We start from the raw sequence: 15,686 nt of genomic DNA on the forward strand, positions 1-15,686 counted from the left end.
TTTACAGGAAGCTGGTGACGATAAACCTCCCCGAAAAGAAAACGTAGAAGCAAAATGGCGGCCACGTCAGTTCCTCTTTACTCAGCATCTTCAGACCCTCTTATAGACAACATGGAAGCAGATAATCCGGTGGACGAATTTTCATTTGGTCCTCCAATGAGCCAAGATTCGTCCATGTACACTGGATCTATTGAAGCACAGGAAGAATTCATGGAAAGCGGCCGAAAAGACGAAACGAACGGAGGCCCTCGGTACAGATTTCCTTTCTACTCACAAATTTTCAACAGAAAAAACTACGATTGGCTCTTGGAGGTCGATGAAAGTGGAGATGACGAAGACTTTAAAAAACCATTGCTGTAAGTGTGCTTATTTATGTAAATTATTTTACCTTTGTTGTAATACGTACGTATACAAATGTAGGGCTTTCAACAGAACATAGATCGATGACTGTATATTTAACAGTCGCTCGGAATATCCCCTGATACTTAGCCGACGAGGCCGTTGGCCGAGTTGGCTAAAATCAGGGGATATTCTGCAATATTGAGCAGGATAATGTTTCAAGTGGATTGTTTTGATTCTCCTGTTATAGAATGTGTCTCTTCCCCCTGCCCCATTCAAAAAGATCCTTCTCATTTCAGCTGCCGTGCTATATTTACATTACATAATTTTCAATTCAATTCAATTCAATTCAATTTATTTGCCATTAACAAAAAAAATACAACATTTGATAATAATTTGATAATACATTTACCACACAAGCCTATCCCACAACTCTGAGGATTGTTGGCGGAGAGAATTGATCTAACTAATGTTGCTAGTGTCATTGTCAGCCATCCATCTAGCTATACAGAATTCTCACTGGTTAAAGTTTCCTAATTAGGGCCTGTGTATATGACCGCAAAAAATACGGAAATGGACAAAGACTTTAAGGGATGGAAATCCGCCAATCACAGTGCACAAACATGTCCTTTTCACCCCGTTGAGCCAAACGTTTTTGTTTTCTTAGATGTTCGCTGCAGTGATTGATGGCAGTGAAAAGCGTAACGGTTGGTTGAATCTTAAACTTCAGAGTCCGCCTGTTATTGAAAGGCAGAGTAAAAGTGGTGTTTCGTCGAACCTTCAAAAGTGTATTTATTTACTTTTATCCTCAACCTATTGATCCCTGTCGTTCTTTTCCAGTGAGGAACTTGACATTGATTTGCAAGACATCTACTACAAAGTGCGCTGTGTGGTGTTTCCAATACCGTCGCTTGGATTCAAGAGAGATGTGCTAAGAGACAGTCCTGATTTCTGGGGTCCCTTGCTTGTGGTGCTGATCTATGCAATGCTGGCATTGTTTGGACAGTTCAAGGTCTGTTTAGTCAGTCAGCAAACAGTAACTGCTATTAATAATTAACAATAATTTATTATTCCATGAGCATGCATTTCATACGAGATGATAGATAGCTAACGAGTGTGCAATGCTAGATCACCTTATATCCAACAAGTGCAAGTAGAATAATTGTGTTAATAAAGGAAACCTCCACTGCGACAACAAATTGACAGTAAATTGTTTGAAATAGTGTCTAAATTCAAAATTTTAGTTTAAAAAGTAGAAGTGTTCAAGTGGGCTAAAAATTAAATACGATTGTTGCCTATTTTCGCTTTTATATTTCCCTGGTGCCACCATTTTGGATTTTATGACGTCATGCTGTTGCCGCTATTGTTAGTAGGCAGAAGTTCTTTTGTGTGAAACAATAGAGCAACCGTGTTACGTCATGAAATCCAAGATGGCTTCGCCCAGGAAATTTTTAAGGGAAAATAGGCAACAATCACATCTAATAGACCTTTTTACCGATATAGCGGCCATTTTGAATAACTTAATTTTACAGTATATTATGGGATGCCCAGGGGGCAAAGAATGCTTGCGTGACTGAACGCGCTTGTTGTTGTCATTTGATAGCGCGCGCTGTTTATACTTTCTCATCACCATTTAGCTATGGCTGATCAACCGGATGAAAACACAAAAGAGTTCAGTATGGAAGAGCTAAATGTATGGAATGTAGAGAAACTGCGAAAATATTTGAGAAATCGTGGCATTGCTATCGCGAATGATACTCGTAAGCCCGACTTGTTATTGAAAGTTTACCATGCTTCTCGGCTACATTTGCCATTGACTTGTTGTGTAGCACTAAAGAACAACGACGATGTCCAAATTGCAGCAAGAAGAAAGGAAAAGCTCTTTATTGATGGAATTTCGCTTCCTTTCGGGGAGAAACTGGACAATTGGCTGAAGGGAAGCTATTATTTTCCTGGCATGATGATGAGTGACATGGATACGGAAGCGTACTTGTCGAAAAACAATGACATGAAAAAATCTATAGTATATGAAACCGGACATGTCACTGATGTTGAGTACAATAACATATCAAATTGAAGGGCTGGGAGCATAAGCGACTTATGTCGAATTTCAGCCCGTTTTTCGATGTAGCTCGGATTTGTCCAAACTGTTGCATGTGAACTGCAATTCGATTGAAAACCATTGTCCAGTATTTTTTTCACGCCGCTTTGTGTTTTAATGCCATTGAGAAATTTTACCATCTTGTAAAGATATATTGGTAACATTATAGACACTGGATGACCAAAAGGACAATGCACTGAGGATTAAATACTTGTATTCAATATACACTCGTTGTCTTCGAATCACGGCACACGAAAGCGGTGTTTTCCGCGGGAGCAACGAAAAGAATGCTGTCACGCTTTTATTTGATTCTGTTACTAACTACTACGTACGTGACAGGAATGTCCGAAATGTAAACAGTTACATTCTCCAAGAGAAAATGTGTCCATTTCCTGGCGTAAAATCCAGCTTTGTCCCGTTTGTCGGTGTTAACCGTTGAAAATCTATGTTAATCGTACTTTTATTGAAGCATTGCCTTGAAATTGTCAAGTTAATCGTTACATGCCGAATTTCAAGCCTGGCAAACCACAACTAAGGCTTGCAAAACACCTTGCACATGGCGGGATTTGTCTCTGATGCTCCAGCGGGATTTGATAATCGAATTGAAAAATTCGCCACGGCACAGTCATCACTACCAAGGAGGGATTCTTTGAACAACATTTCCACCAGTTCCTGTGAACTGCATTCGTCAATTTCATAACTTTTCAAAAGATCCATAGATGTCGTGCGTTTACAAACTTCACCAAACAAAAGCGAAACCAACTAGCCAGTACGATACGCAAGTTGTTTATCCCGACTGCCTTGATCTATTTTGGGCTTGTTACAACCCGGAAAAGCAAACCATGATATCATCTCAAACGTTACTTATAGAAACAACAACTGGTGCGGCTAAACACGGCTCTTGGACAGTGGAAACTTTTAGCCTACCGATAATTTGGAAAACGAGTCTGCCGTGGACAAATCCTATAAAAAAATTGGCCTTCCAAGCGCGTTCACTTGTGGACAAGCAAACTACCAAATCCCCCTCCCCCTCCCCCTGACTCAATGTTGTCTTTTGGGTCACGAACAGTTTCCTGGCAAGCATCACTTCCCACATCAACATTGCATAAGGGGGAGGGGGGGGGGGAGGGAGAAGTAACTGTGGTAGAATTATGAAGGGAGAAACAGTAAGTGAGTGGTTTTTTGGCTGTCTGTGTTCGCTTCTCATTGCATAGGGGGAGGGGGTGGGAGGGAGAAGTAAGCAACTGGTTTTTGTTCTGTTCGTGTTTGGTTTTCTCAAGGAGTTTTGTCCACGATTGTAAAACTGCGAAATGTTTTCCAAAGCAGGGAGAGCCAAAATTCGTACAAATCCGTGGGAAATCGAAAGCTGCGCTAAAATTCGACATAAGTCGGTTATGCTCTTAGACCTTCAATTGTCTTAAGTTTTGTTATGTACGTGGAAAAGTTGTCCCGCAAACGAGAATCGGAGAAAACCCGTACACTAACCAAGATAATGCGTTGTTTCGCTTCAGTTTTTGCCCCCTGGGCATCCCATAATATTCAGCAAAATTAAGTTATTCAAAATGGCCGCCGTATCGGTAAAAAGGTCTATTTTAAGCACACTTGAATGTTATTTCTACTTCTTAAACTAAAATTTAGGATTTAGACACTATTTCCAACAATTTTACCGTCCACTTGTTTGCGGAGTGGAGGTTCCCTTTAAAAACAACCATGAAAAATTGCTAATTCTTGCTGATTTAGTCATGTTCCTTTCCCCCTGACACTCTCTCTTACCATATTTGTGGGGTAAGGTTTAATGGCCCACATACCATGGCCACTAAATCAGTCAAAACTCTACAATTGTGCTTTCCAATGAGTCACTTTTTAATAAATAAATATTAGTCCTTGGAACTGAATCATGTACCCTCAAAGTAATGCTTAAAACACGAGCAGCAGTGTTTTATCAGTTTTTAAAACCACAAGGTGCCGCCGAGTGGTTTTAGACCCGATAAAACACGTGCTGCGATTTTTTTGAACAGCTTCAAAAACATCCCTGGAAAAGCGTGTGTCAAGAGAGTTCATAACAATGATGCTTTTGTGAACCTTGGAAATTAGCATGCAAGAAAAACGTGAAACACTGCATACTAATAAGGGGGAGGTTTTATTGGGTTTTAAAACCACTGCACGTGATGTTTTATTGACCCTTTGTTTGGTCAATGGGCTTATGAATTATTAATGAGTTTTTGAAGTATATGCATTCAATGCTAGCCCATCTAGGGCCAAATGAACTACATATCAGTTTGTTCTGTTTCTCCAATTTAACACCTGTTTATCCCCCTTGAAGAGCTTTTTCATGCAGATTTGATACACAGACACTGGTGAAAATGTCATTGTGTTGTGTCGTCTAGAGGAATATCTATGCATTGAAATCTTTCAATGTATACTTGTGGATTAGAGCTGCTGCATCTCTTGCTGATTTCAGATCAACTCACTTAAGCAGCAACAAACGCCATAGCCAAAGAAAAGGACTATGGACTGGATATACTGTACTGAAATTTGTGTTCATTATAATAAAATCAAAAAAATTGAAAATTAAACTGAATCAGACAAAACATTAAGTAATGATTATACTCAGCAGCCATTCAGTAGGGGAGAGAAGTAACCTAACAGGGAGCGTGTTCCTGGAACGCTTAGGGAATGCAAAGAGGAATGGTCAGGGAATGCTAAGGGAATGCTCTGGGAATGCTAAGGCAACGCTCGGGGAATGCTAAGGGAATGCTCAGGGAACGCAAAGCAGAACACTTTAAGAACACATTCAGCGCAGCGTTCGCTGTTTGGTTACTTCTGTCCGGTACTGTACATTCAACTAACATGTTCTTTAACTTGGGTTGAAAGAGATAACTGATGCAAGCAGATAATGCAAAGTAGTCAGCACAGACAAGACTTACAGTAGAATTTGTGTTGTATGATTATGAGTTATCTAATGGCAACTGTTTGTTGATAGAGTTAATAGATATTTTTATGCTTGTTCCTTGATCTGAATCTCATAACTGCTGTTTTAACAGGTTGTTTCGTGGATAATAACAATCTGGCTTCTGGGTTCCCTCATTATCTTCCTGCTGGCTAGAGTACTCGGAGGAGAAGTAAGTCAAATGAATTGAACAAGCAATGCTGCGCAATAGAAGATAGAAGATTCTTTTTTTAACAATTTTTATTTGCCTTACATGACACATTATTAACAATAATACATGTACAGATTACTTACAATAATTACTTTTTTTTCTATTATAATGCAACACACAAAAACTAGTTACAATACGATATTTTACAGTTTACACGTCTTACATCGATTACATTGTTTACAGCTACTTACACTTAAAGAAAAGAAAATTAACTCATTGCAGTACCAGTTCAAAAACTATTATTAATATTAATATTAGAAAGAAGCGAAACACAGAGATAAGCGAATTAAAAGGAGACAAAACTGAACTAGGACAAGACTGCACTGAAGAAAATTATTATAGCTTTTGGTTGCTGTTGCATGACTGGATAAAAAACTATATTAAATTAATACAGGGTGGCACAGTCAGTGCCATATGGGCCCTGTGGAACCTTCAAAAAACTGCAGTTGACTCCCAATAACTCAAACCTTCAAAGGAAATTGAAAAAGGTTCAAGTTATCAGGAGTTGAGAACAAATGACCAGAAATAAGAAAAAGAACCGTGTTTGTTCTGTATTTCTATTCATACAGTGTACATTTTAAGAAAATTTAATAAAAGAGAGATAAAATGAAACAATACTGTAATTATAAATTATAAATCAGAATGTGTCGTAATGTGAAAAAAAAACAGAGCAAAGAAGCAGGAGAATAATAGGTACTGAGAACTTTGCAGGTTTCAAAGACAAACATGGTTAGAAGTATGGAGTGTAAAATTATATAGAAAATGACCTAAAGGGAAATGGAAATTGCTTCAAGTTAATGGGATGTTCAAGTTTTTGAGAGTTTGAGTTACCAAGGATAAATTTACAGTAAATGTCTGACAAATCCGAGGGAAATTTTGGGTTGAGTTAGCGCGACGTTTGAGTTAGTGAGGGTTCAAGTTATTGGGAGTTGACTGTAGTACAATTAACTAACAATCATTTATGAACAGTGTGATCCTAAAAACTAAAAATATCTGTAGATTTTAGTTACCATATATATAACTACGTGGCTCAACTTATTTTAAATCTTAGGCGAATGAGCTATAATTCCAATGTAATGTGTCTTCTAATTTGGGACTAAACAAAGCTGACGAGGCTGCATCCTTTCTAGTTTGTGGATTTATTTGATCCTAATGGCCCCAATATCAACACACATTCTTCACTGTACTTGTGTACATGTATATTTCTTATGGCACAAGTTAGATTTGTCAAAACATCAAGCTGTGTTGTAGAATCCAGAGTAAAATGCCAACTCTGTGGGCCACACATGGTCCTTGTTCAACTAAATCCATTAGTATAATTGTGATTCAAATCTTGTTGTTATGTTACAGGTCAACTACTCTCAGTGCTTGGGTGTGATTGGTTACTCGCTCATTCCTCTGGTACTGACTGCTGCAGCGCTGCCATTGGTACATTATTTCCCCACGATAAGCTTTGCTGTCAAGGTAAATACAATAGTCCTTATCCAAGTTGCTTTGAGCCTCACTATGAAAGCGAGGCTTTGTACAAATTTTTTATTATGAAAATTAGTTTTCAGTCATATGCAAACAAACCTAATTCTCACATGAAAAGTTTTTGCGCTTAGCTTTGTTGTAGTAATAAGTTTCAAAGCAACCCGCAATTTAACAGATTTTGTTCTCTACCATTCTCCTATCTTTAGTTCTGTCTGTACATCACCTCAAGTCAATAAGGTTATTCTTGTGTCTGCATGTGTGCAAAATTCTAAAAGATGTCTTGGGAGAGCAGTTCAAGGGATTAGTGCAAAGGGGTATGAATAAACCATAGGCCCTGTCTCACAACCCTTGTTTGTAAATAACTCTGTGGGAGTCGTTAAAGAACCCACTCACTGTTCGCAAAGAGTAGGGGACATAGTTCCCGGTGTTGTGGTCTGGTCTTTGTGTGTATACTCTGGTTGGGTGGGTAAATGCTCGGAGATATTAGCTGCATAAGCTACTCTTAAAAATCCGAGGGTAAATAAAGGTGATGTGATGCGATGTGATAAATTGCTCAGGGTACTGAGTGTATAACTGAGCTACATGTATAGCGCTTTTTAGATCGCTTAGCTCCGATTCACCAGATTTGTTTCATGTGGCCTTTAATTCCTTCAGGAAATGTTACTTTGATGTTTCATCTGCTGATTTGCGCTTCAATATGGCGATAAAAAATGAAAATCTTGTCCACAATCATATTTGCTTTTTGCCTAAAGGCTGAATTTCTATGTATTTGATCACATGGAACTGTCACTACATTAGAGCAGAGGCAAAATTCCTAGTAAATTCTTTTTAGCCCAAAAAAATGTAATACTTTCTAGGGTTTACTTTAGCACGCAAAATCCGCATTGTAGTCCAAAACTGTGATGAGTGATTGCCCTGAAAAGCAATGCACACCCCTTTTGTACAAAACCCATCAATTCAGAGTTCAAGATTAAATCATAAACTTGTGCCCTCTTGCATCAGTCCATTGAACAATTAAAAGGAGAAAGTCATTGTCATGGTAACGTGCGTTAATTGTCCTTACCAATATTTGGTTTATCAACAGGGTTGACAAAGAGATTCGCTCTGAAGGAGCGCTAACGCTCGAAACGTTAGCACTCGAATCTCTTTATGTTGGCCAATTTGCTTTTAGTTATCAAGTCTGTTGATAAAACAAACATTCGTTTCTACTCCCCACCGACGCATCACCGCAGTTTCTTTACAAACTAACCCCTTATCCGTTTATCGTCCTTGTTTGCAGTTGTTTGGCGTAGTGTGGGCTTCATACAGTGCTGGATCTCTCCTCATCCAAGAAGAACTCAAGAACAAGAGGCTGTTACTCATGTATCCCATCTTACTCCTCTACATCTACTTCTTTTCTCTGTACACCGGCGCTTGAGGCCACCCATGTACTCAAATGACTGGTTCGGATAAATATGTAATAGAGCTGTTTTCAATTGAGTGTCGAAAGTAATTTCGCGTTTGCTTGCGTTTGCTTTGTTTTTGCTTTACAAGACTCTATGATTGGTTGGCAAAGTTCACGCCATTTTCTTTTAAACCAATGGGAAGCCAAACCCAAACTAATCGTGCTTGGCCGCACGCGTTTTCCCGCGCTTGACGCAGGTTACATGTATTTTCTTCGAGTTCTGATTGGCTGATTGTACGTACTGTTTACATCTGTTGTGATTGGCCAGAGAAATTGCTTTGGTTTTGGTTGTGCAACACTCAATTGAAAACCGCTCTATCAGAGAGACTTAGAATCACGTTCACGGTACACGGCAGAAATGACCACGTGACCATGTTTATATGCGGCTAAATGTAATTTAGTCTAAGTTAGACTCGAGCCAATGCTGGTCTGCGGCGTGTGGGCGGTCTTGCGCGTTTGGGGTCTCATTCGGGGGTTTGCAGGGCTGACTTTGTGTTGCGTTCCAGCTCTGTGAGGACGTGTAGTTGCTTTAAGCGTTGAATCTGCTCGTGGCGTGTTTTGCTGTCTGTTAATCCTACATTTGCCGCTCGCTGTTTTCAGTAAAATTGAGTTGTTTTTCGTTAGCATCAAAGGCCAGAATTATTTTGTACTATTCTCATCTATGTACTCATCTTTTCAAGAAAACATAAATGCGAATCTCGCTTTTGCCGTTTACCGTAAACGCGATTCTTAATCTCTATATTATTTGGTAAAATAGAGAGTTGACTTTGTCAGTAATAGGAATTGGAGCTTAAGTAGTAAAAAGAGTTCGTATGTGAGCAATATCTTTTGACAGTCCAGAGGGAAAATAGGTAATGTTTACAGTCATTCAGTATTAATAAAGCAAAATAATGTAATAGGATTTGGCACTCACAAATTTAGCGGCAATAAGTAGGTTGGTGCACGAGGCTTCTAGAAATTTACCTCACTGTAACCAGGTTTTTGGTTTTGTTTTTTGTTTTTTTGTTGTTGTTTTTTTTTTTTTTTTTTCATTCTTAGCAACTGTTTCCAGACAATCTGTTCATTTTGAACTTTTTACTAACACTTGATTTTCTACTTAGCTTACCTGTGGGAAGTTAATAAGGTCATCTGAATGTTGTTTATCATTTTTTTTGTTTGCTCGTTTTTTTTTTGTTGTTGTTTTTTTATTATTGTTTGTGTTACTGTGGACTACGTGTAACCTTCTTTTTACCTGTTCTGCTTTTTGCCACGGAGGAGCTTGGCGATTCATTTTAACTCATGACCAGGATATGGCAACATGATTAACCTGATAATGATAATAATACACTTTATTTCTGTGCCAAGTAAACCTTAAGCTGAAGGAAGTAATCCTTGTTCTAATTGGAAACACCTACTAACTTAAACTTATTATTAACAATTCTATGAACATGATTGAGAGAACTAATACCTACGGTTAAAAGTAGCAAAGACAAGAACCAGTTAAGTCATATTTAAGAAATGTTCTGAGGTCGCACTCGCGTTTGCTTGCTTAAAATGTAGGATCTTTCATTGGTCGATAATTGCCTCCAGAATTTCTGTCCGAGATATCGGAGGGGATGTTTTCTAAATGCTACTAGGAACCTTAAGCTGTGACGACGAGAACGTCGGAAAACAATAGTTTCAATTAGCTAAACAATGGCTCTGCACGTGCGTTATACACTGTGGTACATTTCTTTGTCGTCCTCTGCAAAACAGCAACGTGAAATGACCAAATTCAAGGTTTTATGGAGAACTTGAACGAACCAGGAGGAATTATACTGTACCATCGCAACTACAGTGTTACAATTATGTTACCTGCTGTACGACTCTGCTTCAAATTAGGGTACGTTGGATTGATCCTATTCCAGAATAGGAATGCATACGAAGATTACAAGAAATCCCTCATAACAGGTTTTTGGAGTCACTGGAGTACAAAATCGCTCTTAAATTTTGTGTCAGCGAAAGTTTCCAGAAATGTCTATTAACCAAATTTACCTAACAGCTATTCCGCTTATTCTTATTCCAGAATACGGTCAGTCGAATGCACCTAGTTTAGTTCTTATTGTATCATAGCAGCCATTTATTTGCCCCACTGTGGGATTCGGTTTGCTTTCGCATTACTATCAGATACTAGACGGTCTCTCCAATGAGTCACGGATTTTAGAAGTGATGCTACAGTTCATACAGTCAGGAAAACTGACTCTTATAGCTAGTGGAGACCACATAGCACCACAAGTTTAGTCATAGAAGAACAAATTTAAATTAACTTATTTATCAGAGTTGTACATAACATGGGCTGGAATAAAAATGGTGTAATTTTCATTTGTTGTTGTCGTTTTTCCTTTTATCTATTTTTCTGATTTATTTGTTTATTTATTTGTTTGTTTATTTATTTGTTTATTTTCTAATTAATTATTATGAACCTTTCTTTTCCGTCTACAAGATAGTTCCTACTTTTGAGTCCGTGGATTGATACTCACAGTTCGGTCATTGAAATAAAAGCTACTAAGAAGCAAATGTTTGGTTTGGTTTATCAACATAGTTAATAACTAAAGGTAATGAGAGTAAATATATGAAACATATATTTTGAGCTGCGGATGAAAGATCAAATAGAAGAAAGATCCTCGCAGTTTACGGACTCGCAATATGATCAACTCCCAGTTGGCTTGATAGCTCAGTTGGTAGAGCACTGCACCGGCATCGCAGAGGTCATGGGTTCGAATCCCGTTCAAGCCTGAATTTTTTTGTTGTTGTTTTTGTTTATGTTTTCAGGCTTTCTTTTCGCAACTGCTCTAGTTGCGTACTAACTGCGATGATCTTTCTTCTATTTGAACTAACGTAAATTGGCTACTGTAAATGGGTTTCGAGCGCCTTTGTTCTCGAATCTCTCTTTGGTGGCCAGTTTACCTTAGGTTCAGTATCAACTCTGTTGTTCTGTGTTGCAAAATAAAATTTGGTACAAGGTGGTTGTAACTTTTGAGCAGGTAAGCGAAGGGGTACAATTCAAATGAAAGCTCAGGGGCACCCAACGAAAGTTTTCTCTCAAATCCTTTGAAACGCAATTTTAGTCTATCTGTGCCTTTAAAGCCCTGTAGGTTCATTTCAGGCCGCGCTATAATATTTTTATCTGTTCGGTCGTTCTAGGGGAGCTTGAGTCTTTTCGAAATTACTGGGGCATCTTTGTCCATTTCCCGAAAGCCTTGGGTCTTATTTTGTTTCCGAAAATCTTAGCTGACCTTTTTTTGGCATCCTAAACGACATTTCTATCAATCCAAAAACACTAAGTCTTAAATTTCCCATATCACGAAAGTATTCCCTTTTGAAAATTGTAGGGGATTATGGGCCTTCCGAACAGATAATTTACCGAAACGATCCGTTGGGTGCCCCTGAAAGCTACCAGTGATCAGGGGCACCCAACGGATTGTTTCGGTAAATTATCTGTTCGGAAGGTCCTTAATCCCCTACAATTTTCTAAGGGGAATTTTCACCTCGAACTTTCGTGATATGGAAAATTTAAGGCCTAGTGTTTCGGATTGATAAAAATGTCGTTTTGGGTACCGAAAAAAGGTCAGCTAAGATTTTCGAAAAGGAAATAAGACCTAAGGTTTTCGAGAAATGGACAAAAATGCCCTAGTAATTTCGAAAAGACTGAAGTTCCCCTAGAATGACCGAACAGATGAAAATATTACAGCGCAGCCTAAAATGAACCTACAGAGCTTTAAAGGCACTCCAGATAACCTAAAATAGCGTTTCAAAGGATCTGAGAGAAAACCGTCGTTGGGTGCCACTGAGTGATGAGGAGTGATGATATTTGTACACCCTTTTTATGGGAAAACAATAAACTGAACCGAACTGAACTGAACTGAGGAGTGTTTTTAATTTTTCCACTGTTCCTTTGGTTTTGTTTGTTTGTTTGGCGCGGTCAGTGGAGAGAGATGGAATTAGAGCGAGGGATCGCAGGTTAAATGGATGCTCTATCGAGCAGTGATTTGCTCCAGTGTACTCTCGGTCTGTTCATTGTTTCGAACTACGGTGAATTGCCCCACGTGCAAATTCGCCAATAACAAACTCGCCCACAGAGAAGATGACATTTTGTGGTCACTCTCTTAAAGAACGAGACAAAGTCATACTTGGATTGTCGCTTTCTTTGAGTCACAAGTTGCGCTTGATTGCACCTGTTATCACGGAGTGTGCTCATGGTGGCCATATTGGAGGAGCCAAACAATAAAAGGTATTTGCATAAAAGTAAAAATTATTTCCCAAAGGAAAATCATTCCATTGTTTCGCTCCTCTAATATGGCCCTTGTTGTTGTTGTTGTTGTTGTTGTGGGCGACTTGGCATTATTGGGCGAAATCACTGGTTATGTACAATTGTTTCATGATATGTTTTCTGCTTGAGCGACGTTTTTTTTTTTAACAAAAAAAAACTATTCAATAATAAACTATAGGTAAATTCACTGAGTAAATAAAGCGAAGATATCGCCGACGACCACTGGCAAATGCCGTTTGGTCGTAAAAGAAGAGAGCACTTTTGTTTTTCGGTTGGCACATTAATAACCAAAAAGGTGGTGTGATTGTAAGTGAAAATCTTCCATATACATAAGTTTTACAGCTACTTTCCTTGGAATTATCTTTTCTCGACCTGGTTTGTGTTAGTGTACATTGTATGACCTTTTTTAACACAAAAACTTTTTCAACGAATGCGTGCCTCTTCAGAAACGCGCGTACGTGACCACAAACGAGGCGCCGAGCTTACACACTTGACCAGGGGAATTGATGAGTTCCATAAAGAAAATCGCAGGATGTTGTTAAGTGTCAAACGGATATCTTACCAAAAGAAATCTCCTAAGTTTCGCGAAGCATGACCGAATAAAATAAACACTCAAAATGTTTAAAACGACACTACAGAGAGTCAAAAAAGTACCTTTTAAGATGATATTGGAAATAATTCGAAAGAAGCTTCTGTTCATGGGTGGAATTAGATTAAATACAGTAAGTATACTACTTATGAAAACTGAACGGCCTTTATTACAACTTTTAATTAATAAGAACAAGAACACAAAATAAGTAAAAGTAACCCTTGTATACATGAGAAAACAAAAGCGTAGAAATGTGCTAAAAATGAGGTAAATTTGTTGCAATTGTTGATTCTCAAGAATGGTTTCTCCCATTTTTTTTTTTTCTAACATGTAGTTAACGAGAATGCGGTGCTTAGCGTTTTAGACTTCCTGTCTAATGGTCGGAAGATTGAGAGTCGTGGATTCGCGGTTAAGTTGGTCTTTTGACTCTCTTCATTGTTGTGTTGCTTCATTAGACAAGGTACGTTGCTCCACATTGTCTCTCTTCACCCAGGTGGTACCGGCGACATACTGCTGAGGGTAACCCTGAGCTGCGATGTACTATTATTCCTTCCAGGGGGGTGGGGTAGCAATACTCCTAGTTGCTTTACAGAAACGGCCATGTGGCCCTTAAAGCTCGTGGTGAGACATTACCTACCCTTCCCATCTTAACTGTTGTCAAGCCTTTGAGCTTAATTTAGTGATTTGACAATATGGCTGCGGTGAAATAGACGATAATGAAAGTGTTTGGGAGGGGGGGGGGGGGGGGGTAGAAACACGATATACCTCAGAAGCCTGAAAATGCTCGCCTAGACTCAAAGAGCGAGCTTTAGTTGTCTGAAAACAAGAATACATAATCATGATGATTATTATGATCAATGAACCAGTGTGTAGAGAAATGGCGAGCCGGAAAAAACTTGAACATTACATGCGGCTAAAACATACTCTAGCATTGTTAAAACACGCGAATGGAACTTTCTTCACTTGGTAAAGAAGAGAAAAAACAACTGAGATTAACCCAGACTTTTATAGCGCTTTTCAGAGAGAACCGTCTTACTCTGTTTGGCGCAACTTTGGAGAAGACAAAAATACTGGAGTCAGTTTCGTTCCGCGGGCTTCAGTCTGCGTGCTACTAGAACTTACCGACTTATACCTGACTCAATCAGGTAGGTAGGAAACAGCCCCCACGCAAGATAATGATATGTCCATACAGGAAACTCAGCGCGAACAAGTTTTACTACGAAACGCCCCCGCATTTATCAAGTTCCCTTTCATAGACCATTCCTCCAAAGTCACGCATTCAAAATCTGAAAAGTGAATGGCGTTAAAGTTGCACAAAGTGAAGATTTGATTCTTAATCTGTACCGGAATCCTAAAGGCGTTATATGCCGTCGACACAACTAGTTTAGAAGATACGAGGTCTGATCAGATAGCTAGGAAGAGATTGGAGAGCGAACATTCTTAAACCCTCTGAGCTGAAAAGTCTTATGTATCGCTACGTGCAATCAGACTGCCAGAAATAACATCGAGTAACAAACTTGTGGGTCAAGTGGGCCGCGCCGAGTCTTAAATATATGTTTTCAGGACGTAAGTTCATCTCGTGAAGTCACGTTCTTATGTTGTTCTGATTCACGGCATAAAATTATTTTCCGTTTCAGCAAGCCTTGAGATTCCAGCTTTTCTCTGAAAACGACATATCCTCTAAACCACAAATCTGTTCCTTTGTGCTGTAAGTTAAGCTTGTAAACATGCCACTCCCCCGTGGAACTGGGCAAACTCGATCGCTCCCAGGGGTTTTCCGCCCTTGAAGATTCCTGGGAACGCGGTTGACGGAAGTGCACACAAGTAAACGAGCAAGCTGAGCTTTTTCCTTGGACATCATTGTCGCAATTTGCTTGTCATTAACGAGGTCGACTCCGCTATATTTTGCTTTTCAACAAATTCTTCTGAGAGAGCTTCAAAAGGCCCCTTTGCCGACCTTTCCCGGTGGGGTAGCGTGACGAATACGAAAGAATTCAGTATATTATTGGCTTAAAGCGAGAGCACGTCGAAATTAGCAGAATGGACAATTTCTGAGGGTGCTAATATTGAGGAACGAGTGAGTCTGTTTATGACTGAATCGTTTAAATATTTGATTAAAGGATTTACCGCCTTTCCTCACAGGAATTCAGTAATTGATTTCCTCAATTTTGACCTGTGTTTTTCATTTCGGAAATTGTTCAGGTTTTTTTCAATAAGGGACATGAGTTTATCATTTAAAATCTTGTTTTATTTTCTATCACACTGCAACTCAGCAAAATTTGAATGGTAGC

General features: G+C 39.0%; 1 protein-coding gene across 1 annotated transcript; it reads left to right on the forward strand.

Moving 5' to 3' along the window:
• The first annotated feature begins 19 nt into the window (after positions 1-19).
• LOC146467283 (protein YIPF4-like) lies at positions 20-10,858 on the forward strand. The gene is made up of 5 exons (XM_085126223.1): positions 20-356; positions 1,180-1,351; positions 5,485-5,562; positions 6,952-7,065; positions 8,354-10,858. The coding sequence occupies exons 1-5, from the start codon at positions 55-57 to the stop codon at positions 8,489-8,491; spliced, it is 804 nt and encodes a 267-aa protein (XP_084982349.1). The 5' UTR covers positions 20-54; the 3' UTR covers positions 8,492-10,858.
• Positions 10,859-15,686: the final 4,828 nt, after the last annotated feature.

This window comes from Pavona decussata, unplaced genomic scaffold, assembly GCF_977016875.1.
Source record: "Pavona decussata unplaced genomic scaffold, jaPavDecu1.1 SCAFFOLD_137, whole genome shotgun sequence".
NCBI lineage: Eukaryota > Metazoa > Cnidaria > Anthozoa > Scleractinia > Agariciidae > Pavona > Pavona decussata.

Coding starts and splice junctions, on each gene's coding strand:
- LOC146467283 (XM_085126223.1), top strand. CDS start 55: ATGGCGGCCACGTCAGTTCCTCTTTACTCAGCATCTTCAGACCCTCTT. Junction 5,563..6,951: donor CTAGAGTACTCGGAGGAGAA/GTAAGTCAAATG, acceptor GTTATGTTACAG/GTCAACTACTCTCAGTGCTT. Junction 7,066..8,353: donor CGATAAGCTTTGCTGTCAAG/GTAAATACAATA, acceptor CCTTGTTTGCAG/TTGTTTGGCGTAGTGTGGGC.